The sequence below is a fragment of the Melospiza melodia genome, chromosome 2 (genome assembly GCF_035770615.1).
Source record: "Melospiza melodia melodia isolate bMelMel2 chromosome 2, bMelMel2.pri, whole genome shotgun sequence".
Classification (NCBI taxonomy): Eukaryota; Metazoa; Chordata; class Aves; order Passeriformes; family Passerellidae; genus Melospiza; species Melospiza melodia.
In genome coordinates this window covers 78,343,979-78,369,523 of record NC_086195.1, presented here as the reverse complement: position 1 = coordinate 78,369,523, position 25,545 = coordinate 78,343,979, and the positions used below count along the sequence as shown (strand labels likewise).

General features: G+C 38.3%; 1 protein-coding gene across 4 annotated transcripts in view; it reads left to right on the top strand.

Annotated features, from left to right (window-relative positions):
• The window catches only part of CWF19L2 (CWF19 like cell cycle control factor 2), a 61,772-nt gene extending 47,392 nt beyond the window's left edge, over positions 1-14,380 (top strand). For all 4 annotated transcript variants that reach the window (XM_063148949.1, XM_063148947.1, XM_063148950.1 and 1 more), the window contains exons 13-18: positions 2,921-3,133; positions 4,679-4,795; positions 8,931-9,086; positions 10,447-10,527; positions 12,810-12,911; positions 13,790-14,380. In XM_063148949.1, the coding sequence (XP_063005019.1) occupies positions 2,921-3,133; positions 4,679-4,795; positions 8,931-9,086; positions 10,447-10,527; positions 12,810-12,911; positions 13,790-13,930 (810 nt within the window). In that variant the 3' untranslated portion in view covers positions 13,931-14,380. The remainder of the gene's footprint in view (positions 1-2,920; positions 3,134-4,678; positions 4,796-8,930; positions 9,087-10,446; positions 10,528-12,809; positions 12,912-13,789) is intronic.
• The last annotated feature ends 11,165 nt before the right edge of the window (positions 14,381-25,545 follow it).

Genomic DNA, 25,545 nt, shown 5'->3' with positions numbered 1-25,545 from the left:
TCCCTGACTGCTGTTTAAATGTTTGTGTATTACAGGCCTCTCTCAGCCAGGGCAAGCACAATTGTGATTCTTCTGTGTTGGTGAAATGAAAACTGCATCGTGGTTGTGGAAAATCAGATGGATGGTAGCAATGACATAGTTGCACAATTATGCTGTGAGATGTGGGAGGCCATGTCATTTTGCCTCGTGCTAAGAGTCCTAAAGATGCCTTTGTGTCCTCTGGTTAATCAGTGCTTGCCTAAAGAGAAGGGAAAGCTGGAAAAAAAGAGGATGTATATGAAGGAAGAATGTGGGAGATAAGCCCAGAATAAAGAAAAGTGAAGTAGGAAAAAGAAGACTGGGGATTGTAGAGCTGATCTGTCTTATGAACATATCAATTTAGCACAGCTCTGGGCTTTAATCAGAGTCTGGTAGGAACAAGGACTTCAGGTGCATTTCCTTTCTTAGCTTTAGGTAATTCCGTGATGTGTTGGAGGACATCCCAACTTTAAACTAATAGATCAGAATGACTTCCTGCATCTTTCTGATCTCTGTGCAGCACCTGAGCAGCAAGGGCAATACCAAACAATATCAATCATGGCAAGAGAACTAAATGCACAACATCCAAATGCATTGGCTTTCATGGTTGGCAGGTGTGATGCTGCACCTATGATTCAGAACAGCAGCTTTCCAGCAACTCTAATACATCAGCATAGTTCCTTCTTTGGATGTGTACTAGCTCTGTCTTTTGTATGGAAGAATATATGTATGAAAGAAATTGGTTTTTAAATGATTACTTGCTTTCCTTCTGGCATTTTAGAGAACGATTTCTTCTTATTTATTCAATTCCCTTTTAACTTCTTTTTGAGAGATTTAGTTATAGCCAAGTAATACAATTGGCAGAACTCACTGGGCACCTTGTTGTACAAATAGAAGTATAAATATTTTAAAAGAGGAATGGAGCACCTCTCCTATGAAGACAGGCTTAGAGAAGTTGAGGTTGTTTAGCCTGGAGAAGAGAAGGCTCCAGGGAGACCTTATAACACTTCCAGTACGTAAAGGGGTACTAGAAATCACACAGGCAGATACAACAGGGTTTAATGGCCCCAAACAGAAAGAGGGTAGATTTAGTTTATTTATTTGGGAGAAATTCCTTACTTTGAGGGAAATCAGGCACTGGGACAGGTTGCCCAGAGAAGTTGTAGATGCCCCATCCCTGGAGCATCCAAGACACCAGGCTGGATGGGGCCCTGAGAAGCTTGGCTTAGAGGAAGGTGTCTCTTCAAAGTCTCTTTCAAACTAAACTATTGTATTGGTTCTATGATCTGTTGGTCATGACTGTGCCAGAACAAACAAAATCTGGATTTTAGACAGCGCCTACTTTATAAAAGTTTGCTACTTTCTATGTAAGAATGTTGCTTTGGATCCCAGATATCATGTTGTATTCAGCAATTTGTCCATCTTGAAGAGAGGCATCTTCTATCCAGGCTGTTTAATAAGATAATATTTATTCTATCACAAGGGATTCTGTGGAGTATTTTGAAAAGTACTGTTATTTAAAACAGGTTGTGGAGGTTGTGTGTAACAAACCAGGAATTTCCTTGGCTACTTCTAAGTGCAAGCAGAGCAGAGTAGTAGTGATATTCTCTGCTCCACGTGATACTCCTGATAGCCAAAACTCTTCCTTTCCTTTCTAGTCTGCCAGCTGTCATGTTTCCTGTGTATTTCCATTCTCATGGCGTAATTTTGATTTAAATAAAAATCCCAAACTTAATGTTTAGTAATAACAAAATGCTGCTATTCTCCAAGCAGTGCTTTGGCTGCAGGTCTGACTTTACCTTATTAATGCTTTTATGACAGAAGAACAGAGACCCAAACCACTACATATTTTTTCTAAATCTCAGAAATCTTCTTTTTCTGTTAAATGTAGAATTACAGCAAGGCAGAAGAAGAATGGAGTTAAACTCTTGAACTGTTGATTTTAGTCTGCAGTGGCTTCCAGTAGGAAATGCACATAAGCAGCTAAGTGTATTATAGCTGAATAAAGTAATATTAAGGAGGCTCCTCCTCAATTGTTTGATAAGAAGAATACTGAACATATTTAAAACAAGGTTTTGGTCTGTGTTAGAGGACTGCAGTATTTGGAAAAAGCAAGAACTTTTGTCATTTTTGGGGAAAGTTAAAAGTCAGTTATGTACTGTGTCTTTTTTTTTTTTTTAGTATCAGATTATCTACAGAAACTGTGTCTGGGATATTTGGAAGTATTTCTTTAATTTGGAGACTGTGCCTCAGTTATGAAGGCATGCCTTCCAAATGCCTCCAGTTAACATTAGTTCTTTTCTAGGGCTACCCTAGTCAGAATCCTAAAATATATTAAGATTTGTTGTGGCATGCAACAGGTGCACTCAGAAAGACTTAGTATTGAAGGCAAAGACTGTTTTCTTCCCAAAATGGCTTAGTCATGTTCCCTTGGTAAGAATAAGTGTTGGAATATTTTCACAGAATGTGAATATGAAGTGCAGAGTCACGATCTAGTTATTTCACAAAAGATGATTTAATGCTAGTTGTAAAAGGAGAGGAGGAGGAGACAGGAGAGGATAAAATATGTTTTAAAAATGATATATGAAATTGTGCATCTATTTAAAGATAGCCAAAGTTATGCCAAGATAATACTGAAATACCTAGCCTTTAATTTGAAATGGAATATAGTAATATACTCTTCTCACTGCTGTCACATATCTATATTTTAATATCTGTGTATGACTGCTCTCAGGAGAGGTACCTGATTATTCCATCTGCAGCAGATGCCATATGAAAAGAAGAAATGCTACTGCTTGTGTACTTTATGCTTTTTTCAAGGAAGGAAGCTCTTTTTCAAAGAGCTGAGAATTTTTTCTTGCTGCTTTACAAATAAGTGCAATTTTTCTGCATATCTTTTCAGCTCATGGAGAAAACAGACAGAGAGTACTACACTCTGGATGACATGTTTGTTTCCAAAGCAGCCAAGAGAGCACGCAGTGGGGAAGAGGAGGAAGTACAAAGAAGAAAAGCAATCCGTGAGCACCAGCAACTCGCTGCATGCATGGAAAAGTGCCCCTACTGCTTCGATAGCAGTGAACTTTCTAAACATCTTATTATTGCAATTGGCACCAAGGTAAGAAAATAGCAATTTAACACAAGCATGGAAATAAAAGAGAAATTATGTCAGAGTGTTTAAAATTAGAAATGAAATTGCTTCTATGGAAGCATTTATTGTTCTGCATCTTACTTCCCTTGCTCTTTCAGTTGATTCCACAACTTCATCAAGGATGAGAAGGAAAAAGATATAAATCTGTCATGAATTTTAAAGCTAATCTTTGATGTCAGGACTTCACATTTGTAGAAGACAAGAGTAATAGTGAAAGATCTCTGTGCAGAGATTAGACTGTCGGTGGATTTGTGGAAGATTAAATCACACTTCAGGAAATTTGAACTGGTGAAGAACTGTGTCTTGATATCAAAGAAAACTAGGTGGAGAATTCAATTTTTATGCTTAGAATCCTTTGAAATAGACAGAAGTTTGGTTTGGAAACCTTTCTTGTTCTGTTAATGCTTTTGAAAATTGCATAAATATTTGGATTTATAACATCTGAAATACTTCAATATAGCCTTTTTTGTAGTTTTTTTTACTACAGTTTTTCTTTATCAGTGATGTTTTCATTTGATCTGAAACTCTTTATAGGTAAAGAGTTACACAGCTGGTACAGGTATACAGAGTTATACAGCTGAGAGGTATACAGCTGATACAGTGCTGTGTTTTGGATTTAGGAAGACTGTAATGTTAATAAGACACTGATGTTTTCAGTTGTTGCTAAGTAGTGCTCAGGGACTCTTCTGCTTCTCCTACTGCCCTGCCAGTGAGAAGGTGGGGAGGGCACAAGGAGTTGAGAGGGGACATGGCCAGGACAGCTGACCCTAACTGACCTTAGGGATGTTCCAGACCATTTGACATCATGCTCAGTTGATAAATTCAGGGTCAAGTTGGCCAGGGGCCAGTTCAGTGCAATAGTTGGTGGGTGGTGAGCAATTGCACTGTGCATCGCTTGGTTTGTACCTTGTTGTTACTATCATCATCATTATTTAATTTCCTGTCCTTTTAAACTGCCTTTATCTCAACCCACAAATTCTACCTTTTTTCTTGATTCTCTCCCTCTATCCCACTGGGAACAGGGAGTGAGTGAACAACTGTGTGATGTCTAGTTGCCTGCCAGGTTATACTATGACAAGGAATATGTATCGTATCATATCTATCTATCTATCTATCTATCTATCTATCTATCTATCTATCTGTCTGTCTGTCTATCTATCTATCTATATCTATATCCCTCTGCATACTATTAAAAATGCATAAAGCCATATATCTATATTAAAAATACTGGAGTGCACTAAATAGTGTGAATTCATAGCAGCTATGATACCAGTTGGTTTATAAGGGTGATAATACTGGTGGAACTGCTCTCAGGATACTGGTTTGATTGATTTACTGGTAGATAATGGGCCCTTTTAAAAAGTACTAAAATTGCTAATACTTTACTGTAGTCACTAGCTAATGGCTTCTGTTGGTTTGAATTTAGCAAATGATGAATTTCTTAACTTCAGCAATGGGAAGGTTTTTAATGCTGGAAAACTGGGCACTTGAGTTTTTGTTTGCTTTTCCTAGGTGTACTTGTCTCTACCAAGCAGCCAGTCCCTTACTGAAGGTCACTGTCTGATAGCCCCTCTACAGCACCATACTGCAGCCACTCTTTTGGATGAAGACATCTGGGAAGAAATCCAGGTCTGCTCAGAAACTGTCTCCTGTTCTAACCCTTTTGTAAAATAATTTTGTTGTGGATAATAGCATCCTTGTCATAAGCACATATTTTCATAATTTGCAGTCTGGCAGGTCTGTTCTGATTCCACTTAGGGGCAGAACCTTCTGACATTGTGGATGAAAATTAGTGGTCAAATATTAACAGGAAAGAGAGGCAGGGTAAATACTGAAGCAAATTTTATGAGCACTAGAAGAAGTTTCCTGGAATGCTGCAGAATGTGCATCCTTGGAGATCTGTGAAACCATGTCAGAGGAATGTCTATTGGAAATGAAGAAGGTACAGCTGATCCCTTACAGAAAATAGAATAACTGACTTCATAGGATTTTCTTGGGAGTGCCAAGGAAAAGAAAAGAATTGTCAGAGCAGGCAGATCACTTAAAATTAAATACAAATATGTTGTTTACATATCTTCAGTTTTTAATCTGTTTTTGGGTGGATATTAGTTAAGAGAGAAATACCTTACTCTTAAAATAAATGAGATCCCTGTTCAAATCCAACTTTCTGTCCTTTTTGAAAAGAATTATTGAAATAAAGCACCAAGCATGATGGGTTGTGCTTTCCAAGTCTCTTATGAAGACATTTTGAAGATGTGGAGTTCTGTTTTCTTTGGAGATGGTAAATCAAGGGAGGGATGTAACAAGCTTCTGCCTAAGAGAATGACTATGTTTGTCAATCCCCTATTCTGCCATCAGGATTATTACAAGGGGAAAACAATTTGCCACCTCTTATACTGAAATATTGGAGACTATATCAGACTAGAGAAAGGTTTCATTGTTGTAGCTGCGAGATTTAGAGACTTAAAACCAGCATAATTTATAAGTTTGTAATAATTTAAATAATGTTGGTCTTGCCTCAAGGCAAGAATCCTCTGGCAGATGGATTCTCTGACTTTTTGTATTTGCCCCCACATTGATTCTCATGTCTGATGTTGTTTCATATAGTAAATTATGCTCCCTTCCAGCCAGAAAGGAAGGGAGTTCTCTTACATATGACAGAAATGCCTAGGAAAGTTGGATAAGAAACAAATAAGTGCAACAAGTAGGGTCAGGAGGAACAAAAGAGCATGCAAAAAAGTGATAAATATGTTTATCCTCGATCTTCTGTTTACCTCAAGCTCTTAACTAAACAATTATGATTTTTTAAATTGTATGAGAAAGAAAATAGGATAATGAAAAGATAAGCAAATGCAGTCCCTGTATTCAACACTAGTGTTTTACTTGTTAGAAAAGGCATCTAGTTGATAAAACCATTATCCTTTGATCCTGTGAATATATTCATAGAGAGAATATAGATATTCTGAGATATTTCTTTGCAGCGAAGTATTTTGGAAAGTGATGGAAACATGATTATTTTCTTTCCCCAACATATATGTGCTACAGAAGGAGGAGTCTGAAAAACACCAGCAAGAGTATAAGCAGACAGTCAATGACTGAAGTAACTTTCTGATGCAAGAGACATATTTTTTATTACTGTTGAAGGGCAGAAAAATTAAGTATTCACAAAAGGTTGTGTGAAGTATGTGTCTTAGCTATTTTTGCTGTTTGGGTTTTTTTAGGATATATTGGACTAAAGCAAAAAGAGTTCCTTTATGCTGTATGCCTTCAAGCTCTTGAATTTAATGTATTGTGTAGTTTTGACACCGATGTGCTCACTTGCCAAAGCAAATATGCATGGAATATTTTTAATATGAAAAGATACAAATCTTTACACATCCAGTGTTGACTGAACTGTTGCATGTATTAATGTTGTGTGCACCCAAGCATAAGCCAAGCCTTCTTATTTCCCCTTATGGATGGTTTTCTCCTTTCCAGTGCTAATTATTCTTGATGCTTTGGAAAAGTCCAATGTATTTAAAAACAAGAAAATCCAGCTGGGGAAAGTTAGCTAACATCTGCTGATATTCGAGGTTTTTTGGTGGATTTTGCATTTCAGTTAACACTGCAGGGTAGCAGCTGTAAGTCATAGTATTTGTCAGCCTTTGGTGTCTCACCACATTGCTTGCTTCAGTGTGTTTCTGAAGTGGAGTTCTGGTGGCTGGAGTGACAAGGAGAAGACAAAAAGTTGTTAATCCAGAGTAGCCTGTCACTCTGTGCTGTAGAGGCCCATATCAGTCATGGCACACTGGGCAGTGTCTTCTGGCTGTAATTCATCAGTTGCTTTAGGGGAATGATGGCAGCATTCTTCTGTCACAGCATGGAGAAGCTCATTAGTGAGGAAAAATTCAGGGCACAAGGGCCTGCTTTGAAGAGCTTAAATGCCTAGTTTAGATATATATTTGGCCATGTTTCTTAGCTTTTAGTTTGATTTATACTGAACAAGATGGCAAAAGGATGGAGAGTTCAATTTCTAGTCCCATTGCATTAAAAACCTGGTAGTGATTGGCTTTCCTTCTTTTTTACTTCAGTACTTTATTTTTACAGTAAATTATGATGTTGCTGATGTGTATTTGTTTATGTATGTTTGATTCATCACTCTCCATTTACATTAAGATAAGGAATCTTAAACCTTTGGCTGGGATTTGCCTTTTAATGGTGCTGTTTCTACTTCTGAGCATTGTTAATTGGGAAAAAATACCAGTGCAACAAGGACTACCTATGAATTATGTGAGTCTTAGGGCTATGATACCTTGGTCTATGAAGATCCTACAGTTTCAGTGATTTCTTGGCTTACACTTGGAAATGGTATAAAAGCACACATAAGACAAAAATCTTCATTTTTAAAAAGCGTTTTTCAAGATCTTGAGAAACTTTCAGAAACACTCACCCTATGAGAAAGTTAGATCTTTTGTGCACTTGAAAATGAGTTTGAATGACTCTTAGAAATCATCCCTTGTTCTTGATAATGTGTTCATCATCTGAACATTGTAAGCTGTAGAATGATGCTTTTGCATATCGTGGATGCAAATGCCAGCTGTCAAGAGCCAGGGAGCAGCCAGAGCCAGCTGCTCTGCAGGAACCAAGTCAGGGGCTCAAGGCAATGGGCAAGGCAGGTGGGGGAGGTCATCTCATGACAGGACACGCTCCCATGGTACCAGGCCAGGAGTGTTCCTGTGCTAGTAGGCAAGGTCTTCCATGGCCCCGTGATGGCCAGGCAGGTTTACAGTGAGGACTTAGGTCTGAGATGAAGTCGGGGCCAAGAACTGCCAGGTACCTGCACAAGCATTCCTGAAATGGCTCAGGCAAGAACCAGAAGAGACAGCCTGGACTTAATTGCAGCTCCTGAGTGACTGGGGGCCAGGTCCACGCTTCTCACCTCTTTAATAACTCTTTAATACCCCTTCTCTTTCTGCTGGACCTAATCCAGTTCACAACTGAAGTGCATCAGAGCTTCCCACCTACATAGGCAGCCAGAGACCCAGCAGGTAGGGCCCAGCCCCTGCAGGGCCTCTTGGCTGTGTGCAGGACCCTGACACTGGAGCTATTGGAATTGTTACCTGAAATACACTTTGAGTGGGTGCAGCACCTCCTCCCTCTGACAGGGAGCTGGGAAATGTAGCTTGGGTCCACACATAGTGAGTATTACATTTGGTTTGCTTCCATACAGTGAAGATGGTGGATCTATTTTTTGAGGCAATTATTAGTATTTTACTTAAAGATCAAGCATGCCTAGTGAAAATACTTTCATATTTAGATTTTTTTTTTGTTGAACTGTATAATTGGAAGGAGTAGTAAAAGGGTAATTGTAACTATAGTCTGTAAAAGCCAGGTCATTACCTTCTTAGGAATTGCAAGCTTGGGACCTACTATTAAAGCCATGTTGTTTTATGGAGCACTACAGTTAAGAAGTAAGAAGTTCAACATGGTTTCAATTTCAGCTATAAAAATATGTGATATTTATTAAAACTAAGCTTGTAGTGTTAATTATATTGTGTGTTTCAAAATAGTTTCCTAGGCTTCTGATGTTTTTATCATAGGAAATATAGTTAATCTTAAATTAGTAAATAATAAAGAATAAATAATTTTCCTAGTATGATTGCTACTGTTTTCCATTTTATTGTTAGTTTATTACAAATACAATAAACTAATGAAATAGTACATTCTATCTGAAAGTTCTGCAAAGTCAGTTTAAATAACACTTTTTTTTTTTTCCTTTAAACAGATGTTCCGAAATGCATTGGTGAGAATGTTTGAAGCTAAAGACTTGGACTGTGTGTTCCTAGAAACAAATATGAGTATGAAGAAGAGGTATCATATGGTATATGAATGCATTCCTCTTCCAAAAGAAGTAGGAGATATGGCTCCAATCTACTTCAAGGTACATAAAAATGTTTTTTTAAATGAAGTAATTGGAATGATTATATCATAATTCATCTATTTCTGAAAAAAATTATATTCAAGTGCTGTTTTTGAAAATATATGTTCTTTGATCCTTCTTCTGGACCATTCTTTGCTAATATTCCTTGATCTTAAAATAAGCAGTGTGAAATAATTCAGTTTTTCAAGTAATCAATGGAAGAGTTTTTCTTCAAGTCGTCAGTGGAAGAGCTGTTTTTCACTTAGCATTTCTCCCAAGTCTCACTGCACTGAAAATACTAGAAGATGGGAGAATTGTAGCCTCTTGAAGTGCTTTAAGGATTGCAGTACTTCTTACTTGAGTCTTGTACTATAAACTTAAAGCACAATATTTGTGACTTGGCAAGCATTAAATGAGAAAATAATGTTACCTATTTTAAGAAATACCAATGTAGATAGTATTTCATCTCCATTTTATTTCAGTAAGCCCAAATTTTACATGTGTCTTAAGCCTCTGATGAACATTCTACAGCAGGATAAATATTTCTTCTACAGCTTTTCTGGTCTCTTTACCCTGACCTTTTAAGAAAAGGTTCATGGAAGCTTCTGCCTGGAACTGAGTCCTTTCAGCTTTCAGCAACTGACTCATTATTTGCCCTTTATAAGTAAATTATTTTATTTGATTTTTGAAATACTATTTATGCTTTCTGGAAATAATGTGATTAGGTTTTGATGAAGTGGGGCAGCAGTATGGTGAACAACAATAGAGTAACTTTTACCACATTTGAAACCTTTCAGCTGTCAGATCTGACTGCTGTGCTTCAGGTGCTGGTATAACTTGTGTTTTCTTTGAATACTCAAGGAAAGAGAAGGAACAAGATTTAATGCAATGCCATTTATTTTGGAAGTATCTACCATTAAAATGCACTGCAAATGAAATTTAAAGGTACCTACCCTACAATATACCCAGTTCCATACTATGGGGAATATAGAGTCAGCTGTGGGTTTTTAAGGACAATCATCCTTCTAAGCTGGATTCTTCTCTTAGTGTTTAAAATAGAAAAAGGCTAATTTAGTGTAATGAATTCATAAGAGGTTTTGTATGGGGTAAGTAAAAAGAGAATGTGACCTTTTCTTTGAAACTTGTGTCAAGCAAAACTCAAATTAAAATAAAGAAACAGAGGATCTGAATTGGGTGGGTCTGAAGATACTATATAATGTCTTTATAAAATAGCTTGTGGAAATGAGACAAGTTACCAAAAATAAAGTTACTTTGTTAAGAAGTATTGTTACTTGCCCTACTGCAATGTACTTCACTGCAGTTAGTTCTTTATTTGCTGTATGAAGGACTGTTTTCACCTTTAGATGAAATAATTTTACAGAAAGCTATAATGGAGTCTGATGAAGAGTGGTCCATGAACAAGAAGTTAATTGATCTTTCTTCAAAAGACATTCGGAAATCTGTAAGTAATGAAGTGTTTTGTATCCTGAATTTATCATCAAATTCTTCTAACATTTTTCCATTATTAACTGTTTCAAAGAGAGAAGAAAGGGACCACAATTAAATTAGTGCATCAGAGGATGGCATAGGTACGAGGAGAATTACCAGTCTGCACTCTTAACGTTAGGGAAGAGACATTAGGGGAAAGATTCCCATTTATTTCAACAATTGGTGGACTAAGCTGCCAGCATTACTTGAGAACAAAGCTAACACTTTGAGGACATGTACTGGCATAATCTTCTTGATTAACTTTAAGAATTAAGGTAGATCAAAGATTTGCAAATTACTTTCCTGAAACAAATATGATTTGTCCTTTTCATTAACCTAGAACAGCTGTTTGTGTTGCTAAGTTTATGAAATGAAAATATAAATAGCATTATGAATCTTTTTTTTTGTAAAACAAGGGAACAGTACCCTCTCTGTCTCCTGGATACTGAGATGAAACATCTTTATATAAACAAATCTGAAAGGAATAATGCTGGATTGGTTAGGTTCAAAGATTGTTCTGTCATTTTAATATTGAGCTGGAAGATGTGTGTTATATAGCCTTACATTTTTGTGACTATTATATATTTATTGAAGGTAGGCCAGTTTTCAGATTAAGTCAGGACAGTTCTTTACAGTAATACAATGTAGCTGAACATGAATTGTTACACAGTTGTGCGATTTTAACATTATTGTTGGGTAAGAAATGTCTGTAGGCTTCAGAAAGATCGAAGGGTGTGGCTTAGAGACTGAGCTGAGGTTTGGGAATTTGGGGAGTTGTATTGGGAGGTGGTGGTACCTGGCTGGAAGGTCAGACATGGCTGAGACATCACCTAGTGGGGGGATTGTGTGCAGAAATTGTGAGAAATAAGACAAAGCTGACCTTTTCTTTAAGGTATCACCTGCCAAGCCATTTTTCCTTATTTAATGATTTTTTAAAGTCCATTTAAAGTGTTAAATGTTTCTTGCTTTGCTACATTGCTCCTCTGTATTAAGTCTTAATTATTTTTAGAGTCAGTATTTCAAGCAATAGATTGAACACTCCTCCAGAAAGTTGTATGGTTATTTGGACTGTAGCGGAGGAAATGCTTATGAATTGGAAGCTTTGTAAATCTTACCAGTATAGGAATGTCCTCAGCAATTAAAGGAGTGAAAAATAACTTGTTGCAGTGAAACAGCAGAAATTATTTGCAGTACTGTAGCAATAAATGGATCCACTTCTGTTAGACTGGAGGGTCTTTGTTGTGGCAGATATCCAGCATCTCTCCTGCAGGCTGACAGAATTATTGTCTGATTTGGCAAACTAAGGATAATATCTGTCCATTCACATAGAGGGGGTTTCTGGTAATCTGTTGTTCAAAAAGGTCTTTCCCCTTCTCCCTGAGAGTCAGGTTTTTTTCAGGGTAAATATTTCCTGTTACTGTTAGCGTTCAAAAACACATAATCACGGGGGATTATATGCGGTGCTTTTTATTAAGAACTCTGGGAATCGGGGTATATTCAACCCAAATCTGACTCCGACCATACATCCGAAATGATCATGTTTTGTACTCTATCGTTATATAACTTTCATGTTAACTATTAAACTTACATTGTTCTATTGTACACATAAATTTAGCCCCTCTCTGAATTTCCAACATAGTTTCTCACTATTCTTCTTATGGTTATATAATAATTACATTTAATTACTAAACAATCATCACATCTAACAATTATATAATTTATCTTACTGCTTACGCAGGTGCAGTTGATCTGGGAAAGCACAAAGCCTAACATTTTAGATTCTATCTTTAACTTTTTCCAGGGTTCCACTATCATTACCATAGAAATGTTGACCAAAGTCAACATCTTTAATAAATGCAGCTTGCTAGTGGTTATCTTAAAATTTTTGTTAAACTTATGTAATTCATAGATGTGGAGTCAGGGAGGCATTTGCCCACTGTGCACACTGCTGCCTGGTGTCCCCATCTCTTACCTGCTATTCCAGCTGTGGCCTCTGGAGGTTCTGCCATCCAGTCATCCTCTCTTCAGCATCTTTTTGTCCAGTTGCTGTAAATTGTGCTTTTCCCTTACCTGTTTGCTTTACTTTTTCTCTATTGCAGTTTTATCCTACATGTAGTTGGTTTGAGAGGTAGTTTAAAATAACACATGGTACTATAAAACTGCAAAACCATGTTCAAATTCATTCTCCTGTGGGGAGGTTGACTAAATGCCAGCAATGTTTGTTAAACATCTGAAAATGTGACTTTGCATGTGTAGGTTCCTAAAGGGTTGCCCTACTTTTCTGTGGACTTCGGCCTTCAGGGAGGATTTGCTCATGTGATTGAAGATCAACACAGTTTCCCTCATTACTTTGGAAAGGTATTGTTATGTAGAAGATTAATTTACCAATTATAGTCTGTTTTGGAAAATTTAAGTAATTAAAGCAAGATGTTGCCAGAACAATTACTTTGATGTTCCCTATCTGAGTTTATTATCTGTCTTTTCTTGATGAGTCATTGTAACTTGGCTGATTTAATGAAGTAGATGATTTTTTCACTAGCTGATAGTGAGATTGTGATTCTAAACTGGTGTTTCTTTAAATTTTATCTGAACTGCTGATATTTGAAATAATGGGTATATAATCTTATAGATGGAAGATACTTACATCTATTTAAAAATTTTCATGGCCATAGTATTGATACATAGGTGCACTGGCACCTGCTTGTATAAATTACTGTGCATACACATACAGACAACTACTAAAATCCTCGTGTGGTTAAACTGCTACTCATGGTATGTATAGTGTAAAATATATATACAGGGAGAGATGTAATAAACTCTTCTTGTATTTACTATATCACAGAAAACATTTTTTAAAGAGTTGGTGTTGCAAAAACATGGGAGAAATTGGGGGAGAAATATAACACTAGAAATAGCACAGTGGGCAGCTTTCTTTCTCTGAACTTACCTTAATCACAAATGCACTAATGCATTAACAGTCTTGTAATGTTAGGATATTTAAGCAGTACATCAAAGTGCTGTGCTTACAAGAATTTTGCTGAGGCAACCATCTAACAACTGCAGTTCTATGTTTAAATTGGTATATTTTTCAGAATTTTAAGTTTTAATTAGCACTTGAAGAAAATGGACAATCTCATAATTTGAAAATACATATTTCTTCATTCCATGCTAAGATAGTGTTAAGTAGTATGGTAATTTTGCATTTATCATTATCTATCTTACTTTTACTTGCGAAGGAAATTATTGGTGGCATGCTGGACTTGGAACCACGGCTCTGGAGAAAAGGAATCAGACAGAACTTTGAGGAGCAGCGGAAGAAGGTGTTGCAGTTTGCACAGTGGTGGAAACCATATGACTTCACCAAAAAGAAAGAATGAGAACAACCTGAAGTCAAGGACTATATAAGCCATGAATTACCCTAAAGGATACTTCAAATGTTAGGAATAACACCAATGTGTTATGAGTGGCTAATGTATTTTAAAATATAGGATATTGGTTAATTCCTGATGATCTGTTTCAGTTTTGGACACTGGATCACATGTACCTGCAAGCCTGAAAAACCATATTTGTACAGTGAGTTTACTTTTTCCTTTTTCAGCTGAGCCAGAAGGATAATATCCATGTGGCCATTTGAGTTCTTAAAAATGTAACTTTTGCTTTTGGAGGTTTTATAATATTTGAGACAACTGATATTTTTTATATTGTATTAAGCCAGTGCTTAATTATCATAGTGAACTTTTGTCAAAAATGGTGTACATTTTAAGAACATTTTGATTAATACAAATACATTGCTACAGAAGTAAATTGTACAGAAAATAGTCTTCTGATTTTGTGTCCTTGTGGTCTTTAAATTGAGGTCATTGCACTAAGACAAACATTCACAAAGAATGTGATTGATAAACCTGCTGTTGCCCTCCTGCACAAGAATGAATGCAATTTTTTGTACTTTCTTTCAATATGAAGTAGTGTTTTTCAAGCACAAAGGATAATGAGACAGTCCATAGCTGATGGCAAATGACAGCTTTAATACTTACAGTTACTTTTGGTGATAGTGAAAGAAGAATCTCAAGGGAAAATGCTCTCTGATGGCCAGCAAAGAAGAAAATCATCACAGGGATCTCCCCAGGTGACTCTTCTCCCCTGGGTGTCCCCTCTCATCCCACAGGTGGTTTTTGGTAATACTTTGCACTAATAGTTTTCATCACGACCAGCTCAAAATCCCTGCTTGTGATGCTGTTAGAGCTGGTTGAAGCACGCTGTGACCAGAGGCAAGAGTTGCATGTTAGTTGATTGTTAAGTGTGGATGTCACTAGGAAATGCCTGCATCTGCTTCAAGGACCACATCCACCATTTATTTTTTGTTTTTTTTCTTTTGTGTAAAAGGTATGAAATGAGGGTAGGGAAGTGTGAGGTGGGGAAAGGACGATTCTTGCATCAGTGTCCACCACTTCCTATGGAAACCCTAACATAGCAGGCTTGGACTTAGCCGGTAGGGAGGTGGGAGAACAAAGACAACAGGAGACAAGGACAGAAGGACATGGATAGAAACAATACAGCAACACAAGGGAAGGGATGCAGACTTGTGAACAGGAGGCTGCAGTGCTCCAGGGAAAGGCTGCAAACAGTGGGAGGCCCTTGGCATAGGAGAGGTTAAGGCTTTGTGTAAGTGTCTCATTGTGCTTCCTGTTCTTTTCCTTCGGAACTATTGCTCTGTACAGCTCTGTTAACTGTTGTGAACTGCTCAGATTAAGAAATGGATACTAAATATTACAGGGTTGAATAGGTGTTTATTTATAGTCCCTTGGTGGTCTTTGGCAGCTTTGCTGATGTGGTGCTTTCCTTGTTCTTGCCCCACTGCCACATTTTGACAAGTACGTATGGTAGAGATAGGAATCTGTTGTGTTGTGAATTTTCTGTAGGATCTTTGTCAATTGGTGCCACTGCAAGAGAAGTAACTTAAAAGCTTTGATGATGATTGTAGTGATCTAATACCTGATTTACACTGTGTTCACCAGCAAGCTGTGGATAAAGGGACAGTTCTGCTCTTCTCCTTAGGCTGTTGGGAAGATCACTTAGCAAATAGGATGTGAAATGGTAACTGCTAGTAGTTGCTTAGAATGTAGCAATGCTGAACCAAATTTAGCTAAAGCACAGTCTTTGGTGGTATAAAGCATGACTAAAAATTGCTTTCTCTGGAAGCATATGTAGCTTCCAGTCTCATCTGCCTCCTGGGATGATAGCTGGAAGCAGCAGAGGTGACTGTCTTTTAAGGCTGTGGAAAAGTCTTTATCCAATGCTGTACTGGAAATGGAATTCTTCTTACATCACTTCTCTCAGAATTTGTGTTCCTCAAGGGAAGTGCTGTGTTTCACAAAGAATATCCAACTTGTGTGTAGAGAAATCCTCTGACTCATGGTCCATGCCTATTTTATTATTCTGCTTTCAGCAAAACTACAAAACTACTGGTATTGTTTGGAAAGGACTCTGAAATATGGGATAAGAGTAACTCAAGCTAGTGATACAGGAAAATGTTTCTTACCCTTTTAGAAGTTTTCAAAATGGGAGGCTGTGTTTACCACATACGCTGAGAAGAATATCTTGTCGTAATTGGTCACAGACCAGAAAAGTGTATTGTCAGGTTAAGCTGTTCCTCCTCGTAAGTATCTCTAAATATTCATGAGGCTGTGACAGTAAACAGCTTGTTAGGGCACTTTTGGAAGGCATGGTGTGCTTAGACTTCAGTCTTATAAATACTAAAAAATTTTAAATGGACCTCTTTCATCTGGAAGAATACCCAAATTCTTTAGCAATAAGAGATAGAAAATATTAATTCAGATGTCTTTAGGGAAAGCAGGGAGTGGAAGCTTGATTTCTTATGTTGTTATAAATGTGCTTCTATGTACTCTTTTGTGTGACCAAGGAAGAGAAGGATTTTCTTTCTTCAAGTGAATCTACGGGTGTAATTTAACAGGTGTTGGATTGTATCCATGTCTTGCCCTGTTTTACAAGAAGATTGTGTAATAGGTGCTGCTACTCTTCTGAAAGGAAAATGTGTTAAAATGTATAGTAATTCTCATGGTGTTCACCAATCTCTTGGTATCTCATGAAAGAAGAAAACTTTTGCTGATCCCCTGAGAGTTCTTTCTTAGGTTGAAATTTCTTCAGCATTTCCTGTTGTCTGCATTTGTCATTTTATCATTAAAGTATGTTTTTCTAAGTGACTACAGATGAAAAGTCATGGAAACACAGGCTGCTATACTCTTGCTTTAAGTGTAGCTGTTTTGTAAACTGGATCTTTAATATCCTGGGTAAACTAGGACTAGATACTAGAGTACAAAGCATCTTTACCTACAAGCATCTTTACCCTCCCTGGCTCCTGGGTGTGACCCAAACACTGTACACAGAGGCACATCTCACACATTGGTTATGTTAGAGAAAGCAGTCTGGGCTCATCATGTGTGGGTAGTTGTAAAAGTGCTCAAGCATGTGCCTTTGTACACGTGGTCTGAGGGCAGCAGGCAGCCTGAAATTGCTCTGATGAGCCAACTTTTAAGTTCTGTATTTGAACTGAAAATGCAACAATGAATTATTTTTAAATTTTTAGCTTTTGTAAAGCAAGTACCCTAGAGCATACGTGCAGTAAAAAAAAAATTAGCAAAAACCCATAAGCACAATTAACATTTTAGAATAAAGTTGAAAGTTTTCTTCTTGGGCCACTATTGTTGAGGTAATGATTTTATTCAGGATTTTCTGGTTTGCAATTTCTGGCCATTGATGCACAGCTATTGGTCACCTCCAAATCTGGAATGAAAGATAGATACAGTTTGGTTTTGAGACCAAACAAGATGACTTTTCCAAGTCTGTCCCAGCTCTTTCTTCTATGCTTTTAAGATGTTATTTGGTTCTGATATTTTATGTGAAAATGTTTTGGAACAGCATTGTAAGACAAGATATGAGCAACAAACAGCTGATAAATATTTAATGGAGCATAAATACACAGTTGCCACTGTACAGCTTCCCCTTGCCTGTTGTCCCAGGTTGCAGGGCTTCATTTGGGAATGCCAAGTGATCTCGTGTCTCTAGATGGTTTCATAGCCGGTTTCAGCTGTGGGCTTTGTAGTTGTTTGAAAGCATTTCAGCTCTACCAACTCTTCCTATATGCTCCCTTTTAGTAGAACAACTCTTAGAATGTTTGACCACAGTTCAGGAGGCCAGTGAGATAAAAGACAACAACAAACAGTCATAATGGCTCTATGGATTGTGGTATCTCCAGGTGGAACTGGGTGCGTAGGCTTTTAGTTCAGAGTTAACATGGGCAAATTGAATCAGAAATGGCAACATTATGATCTTTTTCAGTCCCTTGCTGTTCTTTCCTGGCTGCCATTGCACGACTTAGATTTTCATTTTCTTATCCAAGCTGCTCTTCCATTAGGTAACTCGTCTTAGCAACACTTGCTAGGACTTAGTAAGAACTTGCTAGGAATGGCTGGGTCAGCCTCTTAGCCACTAAGACTGACCACTCTGTACTAAAATACTGGGTCTTTGCCTGAATCACTCTTTCCCGTGGCTGGCAGTGAGGGTTTGCTAGTGTTATGTAGTGAAAAAGGTGCAAAGCCTGGTGTGGCTTTTATACATCTCTTTGTTATACACCAGCACTCCAGGTCTCTGTGTAACTGTGTGTTGGGATATGCACTGATTACATTTAGGGAACAAGTGCTGAGGCTTCACGGGATTTCACTAGAGCTACACTGGGCTGTACACCATTAAACATGTCAGAGTATGTCCTTTACCACGAAGAGAAGGTAGTTTTAAGTGTGTAAAAGAAATTACTATTTTACTTGTTTATGTACTTCATCCGCTAATACTGGATTTATAATATATATTAAGTAGTCCTTAAGCCTTTCATAAGTGGTTTGTGGCATCCATAGAATCAGAGGACAGGAGATAATTTTATCTAGCTGATCCAAAGGGAAATTCAGGTACATTTGTGATATTGGCATTCCTGATCTGTTTTTCATAATGAAACATTTGTTTTCTTATATTTAATCTGATTTGTCCATGATTCAAGTTCAGTATTTATTGTCTTGTCTGTTACAGATGTGTGAAACGTGATTTCATTCTTCAGAGGCTGCTTTTGCATATCTGAGGACTGCAGTTAGGCTGTCTCCAAATTCTTGTCTTCAGGTTAAACTGTGCATTTTCTTTCAATGTTTTCCTGTAGGTTATGTTTTTCTATTCTCATTCTTTTGTGCTCTAGGGTCTCTCTGGTTCATTAAGATGGGATGTGATGGAAGTCTTGAGAGTGGATATGATACCTCAGAGAGTTGTTATCACTGTGTCTGAAACGAGAGGTTGCTGCCATTCTTGGTGCAATATCCTCCTATTTACAGACACACACACACACACACACACACACACACACACACACCCACACACACCCACACACACACACACACACACACACACACACACCCAGTGCAGTTTGCCTGTTTGAGGAGACTACAACATAGTGAAGCCCACGACTCCCTGCAAACTTCAGATCCTCTCCTGCTCTCAAGTCAACAGTTTGCTCTTATTGCAAATTACACCCAAGTCTGTGTTCTTGCTCTTGTTGTTATTGACTTAATTTCCTTTTTATAGACCTTTTTTATTTTCATTTTGATGAGACAATTTTGAATTCTACTTCTGCTTTTAAATTATTTTTTACACCCTCTTGAGTCATGTGCAAAGTTAAGGAGCAACTCTGTATTGCAACAACTAGCAGTTGTGCCACATCCATGTTCATCCTGCAATATTTGTGTGCACCTGCTAAACTGTTTCCCTGCTGTCACTTGGACTGTTGCTTGCTGCAACTTCTGATCCCATTATTCTTGCTACAGATGTGTCTGCTGTGGGCACCTCAAGTACCAAATGAAATAGGAAGGGTTGCTTTAGTAGAATCAGGATCTAGTATCATCTGTAAAAGGTGAGATGGAAATGAATAATTATCCAGGATTATATTCTGGTTTTCCTTTGGAAAAAATGGCCTGAAATTCAGACTTTGCTGTTACACCTTTCTCATTCAGGTCATTTGCTTGGCTGGGTCCCTTCCCAGCTCTTGCACGCTCAGAGCACTGAGGGGGCAGAGGGAGAAACAGGAGATGTTGTGAAAACACTGCTCAGCCATATGAGAAACTTTAGTGTCCTATCAGCATTGTTTTGGTCACAGATCTAATTCACAGCACCAAGCAAGCTGTGCCCTCTGCTATTGGCAGAGCAGGGCCACTACTCATCAGGATTTTTCAGAGGCTTGGTTGAAATTATGTGCCATGAGTTCTTGCTGTGATTTATAGTCAGGTTGGTTGAATTTAAAAGTATATACTACTGTTTATTCCTGAAAACTCAGAGGAAAATATTTTCTGTAATGAAAACATAGATTCAGGGTTTTAAAAGCCCTGAAAAACTTGATAGGCTTCAGAAGGCAGAGTGGAAAGAGAATGTGGCCATTATCTCTTTTTACATGGCTTCTTGAGAGGTTCCTGTTCACCAGCTCCCCACTTTTATTGAAGTGTAGTCTTCTGTGGAAAGCTTTTGAATTATTTTCTCTTTAGAGCAAAAAATACTTTGGCCAGTATTAGAACAGAAACAGATGATATGGAATTCATCTGACATTGGTGTGAGTAGTTCTTGTCTCTGTATATAGCTGTCTGCAAGACTGTGGGTAAATAGCATTTTATGCTTCCTATCAAATAAAAAACTTCAAAAAACTTTGTTTTAAGGTGGAAAAAAAAAAAAAAGAATAGCATCCTCCAAGGAAATCTTAATCCACAGGACTTTGATTTTCAGAGCTCCTTACAAGCATGAACTTTGTGGTCTGAAGGTTTTGACAGACACAACTCCCTCCCTCTGACTGCTATGAATCTATTGATTGTCTCTTTGGACCAAGTGAATTTCCCCCAAGCCTTTGCACATGCCCTGCCCCAACCCAGCACGTGGGATTTGGGTTGCTTAGGGCGCCTAGAAAACCCTCTCAGATTCCATCTCCTTTTGTATCCCTGGGATCCCATCAACTTCAGTTGGACACATCATCCTTGAAATGCTCTTTGTCCGTGAACACAGTTTTAAATGATTTATGATTGCACAGTCTTTTATTTTTAGCTTCTGTGCAAAGCCTCCAAATCAAATCTTGATGGGAACTGCTGTATGTGATGATTTTATTGTCTTCATTTCCACTAATGAAAAACAAGTAGAGTCTTGAATTAAACTGTGTGGTCGTCTTCCTTAGTGTATTTTTTACACAAATCAAACAGGAATACAGGTAGATGAGAGCAGTAATATAATTCTGGCATATTAAATAATTAACTTTAAAAAAGTCAGTGAATCTCTTTCTAACAAAACAGCACTGCTAGAAAGCTTGGGTAGTTTTTTAATGTTGGGAAGTGGGGACATGCAGGAGGATTGTGAGGGCGCACAAGAGGTTGTGAGCTGGGTGGTGCAGTTGGCACAACAGAAGGATGGGATGCTGTCCTGTGGGGCTGGACAAGCTTGAGAAGTGGGCCCGTGAGAACCTCATGAGCTTCAACAAGTCTAAGTGCTACCTCTGGGTCAGGGCAATCCCAGATATAAGAACAGTCTGGGAAAAGAAGTCACAGAGAGCAGCCTGGCCAAGAAGGATGTGGTGGTGCCGATGGATAAGAAACTGGATGCAACATGTCATTGTGTGCTCACATCCCAGAAAGCCAGTTGTACCCTGGGATGTTTCAAAAATAGTGTGGCAAGCAGGGTGAGGGAGGTGATTCTGCCCCTCTGCTCTGCTCTGGTTTTTATCATCATGTGATTCCTCAGTTCTGATGCTACTGGCCCTGTAGTGTTTCACATGTCTACATTATTTGGGCAATAAAATTGTGATGTTTCATTTTCTTAAATTACCCTATATGCATTACTTGGTTTATGCAGACATCTTTGTGCAACTTCTGGTTGAGTGTTTTTGCTTCACAGAAGATTTCTGGCTATGCAGTTTTCATGGCTTGTTTTTGTGTTGCTGGCTTTTGTTTTCTCCTGTAACACACTGACTGCAGTATGTCTTTCAGGGTGCCAACCAGAGTGCTTCTCCTGCATGGAATTGTGCTGAGCTCCTCTGTATATGACTGACTCTCAGTTCAGTAGGCTGGTTCTCCTGATCCTGGGGAGTCCTTAGAGACCTGTGCTGCTCCCTTTCCTAATGGCTGGTGTCTTGGAGAGAGGGTTTGTTTATTGGAGATGGGCTGTGTGGTTATTGATTGTCTCCCCCTCATGAAAGGAGTCTGTTGTGCAAGAGGACAGGTCTTGGGCAATAATCTAAGAACTATCACTCTCACCTTCTCAGGAACCGTGTTTCACATCTGGATCAGCTTATTAAGGATATTTACTAATGAAGCCCCAGTAAGGTGACACAGCAGCCAATTATTTTTTGCACTGAGTTCCCACTTGTTTAATGACTGACAGCAGGACCTTTTAAAACTGCAGGCCTGACAACTTTGTAATAATCAGTTATTTCAGTTTAGTCTTTAACAGCATGTTTAAATCCCAACCTGAATCCCCAAATATAATCACATTACAGACCAATTATTCTGTTCGCTGAGTCACTTTGTCAGTTTGACAGCATGCCTGGCAGAAAATTTCGATTCCTTTCAATTCTTTGATTAAAGAAATGAATTAATTCAGAGTTTTATTTTGTTTGGAGATATGGAAGTCTGACTCTCCCACTGATTCATAGTCACCATTTGAAGCGGGAGAGTTCTCTTTTGTGGTAAATGTAGTGAGTAGTCGCAATTCTGGGCAAAATCTTTGTTTTTGCCATGATGTAGTGCAGTTTCCTGTATTTGAAGGCCTACTCCTTTCTTTTTTGCTTGTATTGACCAGAGGTTGACTGTATTTCACTCTAGCAGCCATGAATGGCCAGTGAGACAAGTAGTCGTGAATAGGTAGTGGATCCGTACAAAGGATGTCTTCCTGATGGATTAGCATTTTAAAAAAAATATACAAAGAATATAAAGATGTGTAGGGAGTTTGGAACTGGGAAAGAACCTTTTGAACAAGCAGGTCTTCAAGTTGGAAGTTAGCAAATAAATATTCATAGTGTTTGACCTTCAGAATATTTGGTTGGCTTAAAAAAGTTGGGTATCTGCAGCCTGAAGTGAAGACTGAGAACTGTTAACAAAATCATACTATTATAGTTCTCTGTTTGATATATCTTCCTGCTCATTATAATGGGAAAGAAATAGTATTAGTTTTGGCATTTTGAAACTGTTTCTCAAATGCCACAAACATGTTATGACTTGGAATTTACAAACGTTGTACTGCTATCTGCATGCTGCAGACCAAATCAGCTGCTGTGCTGGCTGCTGCCCAGCCACATAATTAGGCCATGAATGTCATACGGCATTAACAAAAACCCCACCCAGGGCAGAGGAAAGTTCATACTTTTCATCCCTGTGCTGCTAATGAGGAGTGACCTACAGGAAGGTTAGGGCTGGGGTGGGGTTCCTTCACTGTGTGCAGTCCCTGCTGGGCGGATGTGGGCAGCACAGTGTTTGATGGGAGGAATGATAATCCACTCAAATTAGGAAAAGGAAAGATATTAGAGAGCTATGTTAGGGCATAACAGGGATGTGTAGGGATACAATCAGAAGGACTGAAATGTGAAGTGGATCCAGCGACTTTTAGGCTCATGGAAGACAAGGAAAAAAAAAACATTTAACACCTGCACTAAGAGGAAGGCAATGATTCTATGGCATCATTGCTGAGTGAGGAAGACTCTCAAATAACTGATGGTGCAAAAGAGACATGAAGTAATTTTGGCTTTTAACTTTATAAAAAAGAATAATTTTGACCAGACTCTGAACACAATTAAATTTTCAAAGGGGAAAATAGTTGTCAGCAGTAAGGAAAGAAGAGGTAGAACAAAATATTCAGTAACTTACATGTGTATAAATTTTTTTTTTTTTGACAGCAAGAAACTATAAAAAACTCAGCAAGAAACTATCGGGATGCTGTAGAATATTTGGGGAAATGTGATAATGCTATTAATAAATATTTACAGATACATTCAAATATGGTAAGTGTAAAGTTGCATAGACCTATATCCCATGGCTTTGTTCCTGTTCTCAAGGACTCTTGAGGGGGTGAGGGGAAGAAGCAAGGAAGCTTTCAAGGAGAATACATTTTTTTAATGTTATCTTCATGAGAATCTTCATGCTTCCTTTAAAAGTTACCTTTCCATCTAAGCAAAGCTTTCCATATTTCTACTTTGAGTTTTCTGTCATTATGCAGTCTAAATAAAATTCAGCTTTGAAAAATTTCTTTCAGATAGAGCTTTACTGCCAAGAAAGAGAGTATAATTTTCACTTTTCTCTTGGGAGTTAGTGCAGCAGAAAGGTTGTTTTGAAGTGCATGAAACCTGCTCTTTGTGCTGGATAATTTTGCACCCTCCAGTGGCCGTGAAGCTTCTTTTTTAGTCCCGAATTCCCTGAAGTAGACAGAACACACTGCTGCAGGAAGCAAAATGTTCAGATTCTGAAAGCCATCTGTGTGCTTTTTTTCTATAATCAAATAATCCACAGCTGTTTCCAAAAGGATATATTCCATTAACTCTGTGCTTTTATGAAAATTTTATTCTTCTTTTCCCTGTACTCTACCACAGCTGGGGAAAAAAATGTAAATCTCACATGTGACATTCTGTTTATGTTTAATAACTGCCATAGGCAGGCAGGAGTCCTGCAGCATTTTCTTGTCACCTTTGGCAAGTTTTGTTGTATCACAGAAAAGTGGCCCTTGGGAATTAAAAAAAATGAGCTCTGATCCCATGTCTGCATCTCTTCCTTCTGTTGGGACAGGAGAGGATTCCTGAGAGGATGAAGTACTGGCACCGTTTGTATATTCTGTCCAAGGTAGACATCAGCAAGAGGTAGTGAATTTCTGAGTACCTCAGTGGTTACCTGGGTTTGTTCCCACTAAATCACAGACCTGCTTGATACTTTGTCCATATGTGGAAAGAAATATCTTTCAAATTTCCATCATTATCCTCTGGAAGAGACCCTGATATGCAACTGGAGAACTGTAGATGTATTTCCAGCAAGACCCCTTATCCCTCTTGAATTTAGTTTTTACACTGAACTGTTTACCTTTTGCCCTCTGAGAAGCCACCAAAGGCAGTGCTACCCACGCTGGCAGGTAATCCTCAGCCTTCAATTCTCTGTAATGCATCAGAATTTGCTTGGAATTTACTTCTCCAGTTTCCCTAAGGAATGTTTCAAAAAGTGTAGGGTTTTTGCTACTCAGCAGTGAGATGCAAGGAGTAGAATAGATCTCAGCTTAAGTTTGGGGCGGGGGGTGTGTGATTTGCCACCAGTATGGGGAAGGTGTCTGAACTCCTGTTAGAGTCAGTATAGTGAGCAGAGCTGAGAGTGACTCAGTCTCCTCGGAGTGGGTGGTGTTCTTGGGATGAGTCAGTGACTCCAAGCCTGTCCTGTCCTGCCTGGCTCTCCATGGGCTGTGATGGCAGCTTGGGCCCCTGCCTCACACAGAGGCACCTGCACTGTAGAGCCCCAAATCCAAGAAGGGTGGATTGTAGCCTGTGTTTTTATGTAGAAAATCGCTGTCATTAATTTTTGCTCTTATATAGGAGTTATATCCTTTAGCATGTAACTTTTCTCCTGGGGGTCTTGCAGCAGCCATCAGAACACTATTGAATTTTCTTGCTCTGAGACATTAGGCAAATTGTGTCTTATTAAAGGTGAGAAAGTTTAATATGTTTCACAAATTGAATGTTAGATGTTTGGTAATTTATTTTAATGTTCTAATGAGGGATGAGGTATGCAGGGAGAATTGAGATCTCCTCTGTCTTGAGCCACAGGATTTTAACTGAGGCCAGTCCCCCAGAAATAAGGGTAAATTTTCATATAAAACAGTAGGTATAATTCAGAATTCAAAGGAATTGGACAAGGTCTCTGAGGACTTGCAGAAGAAAAATGTT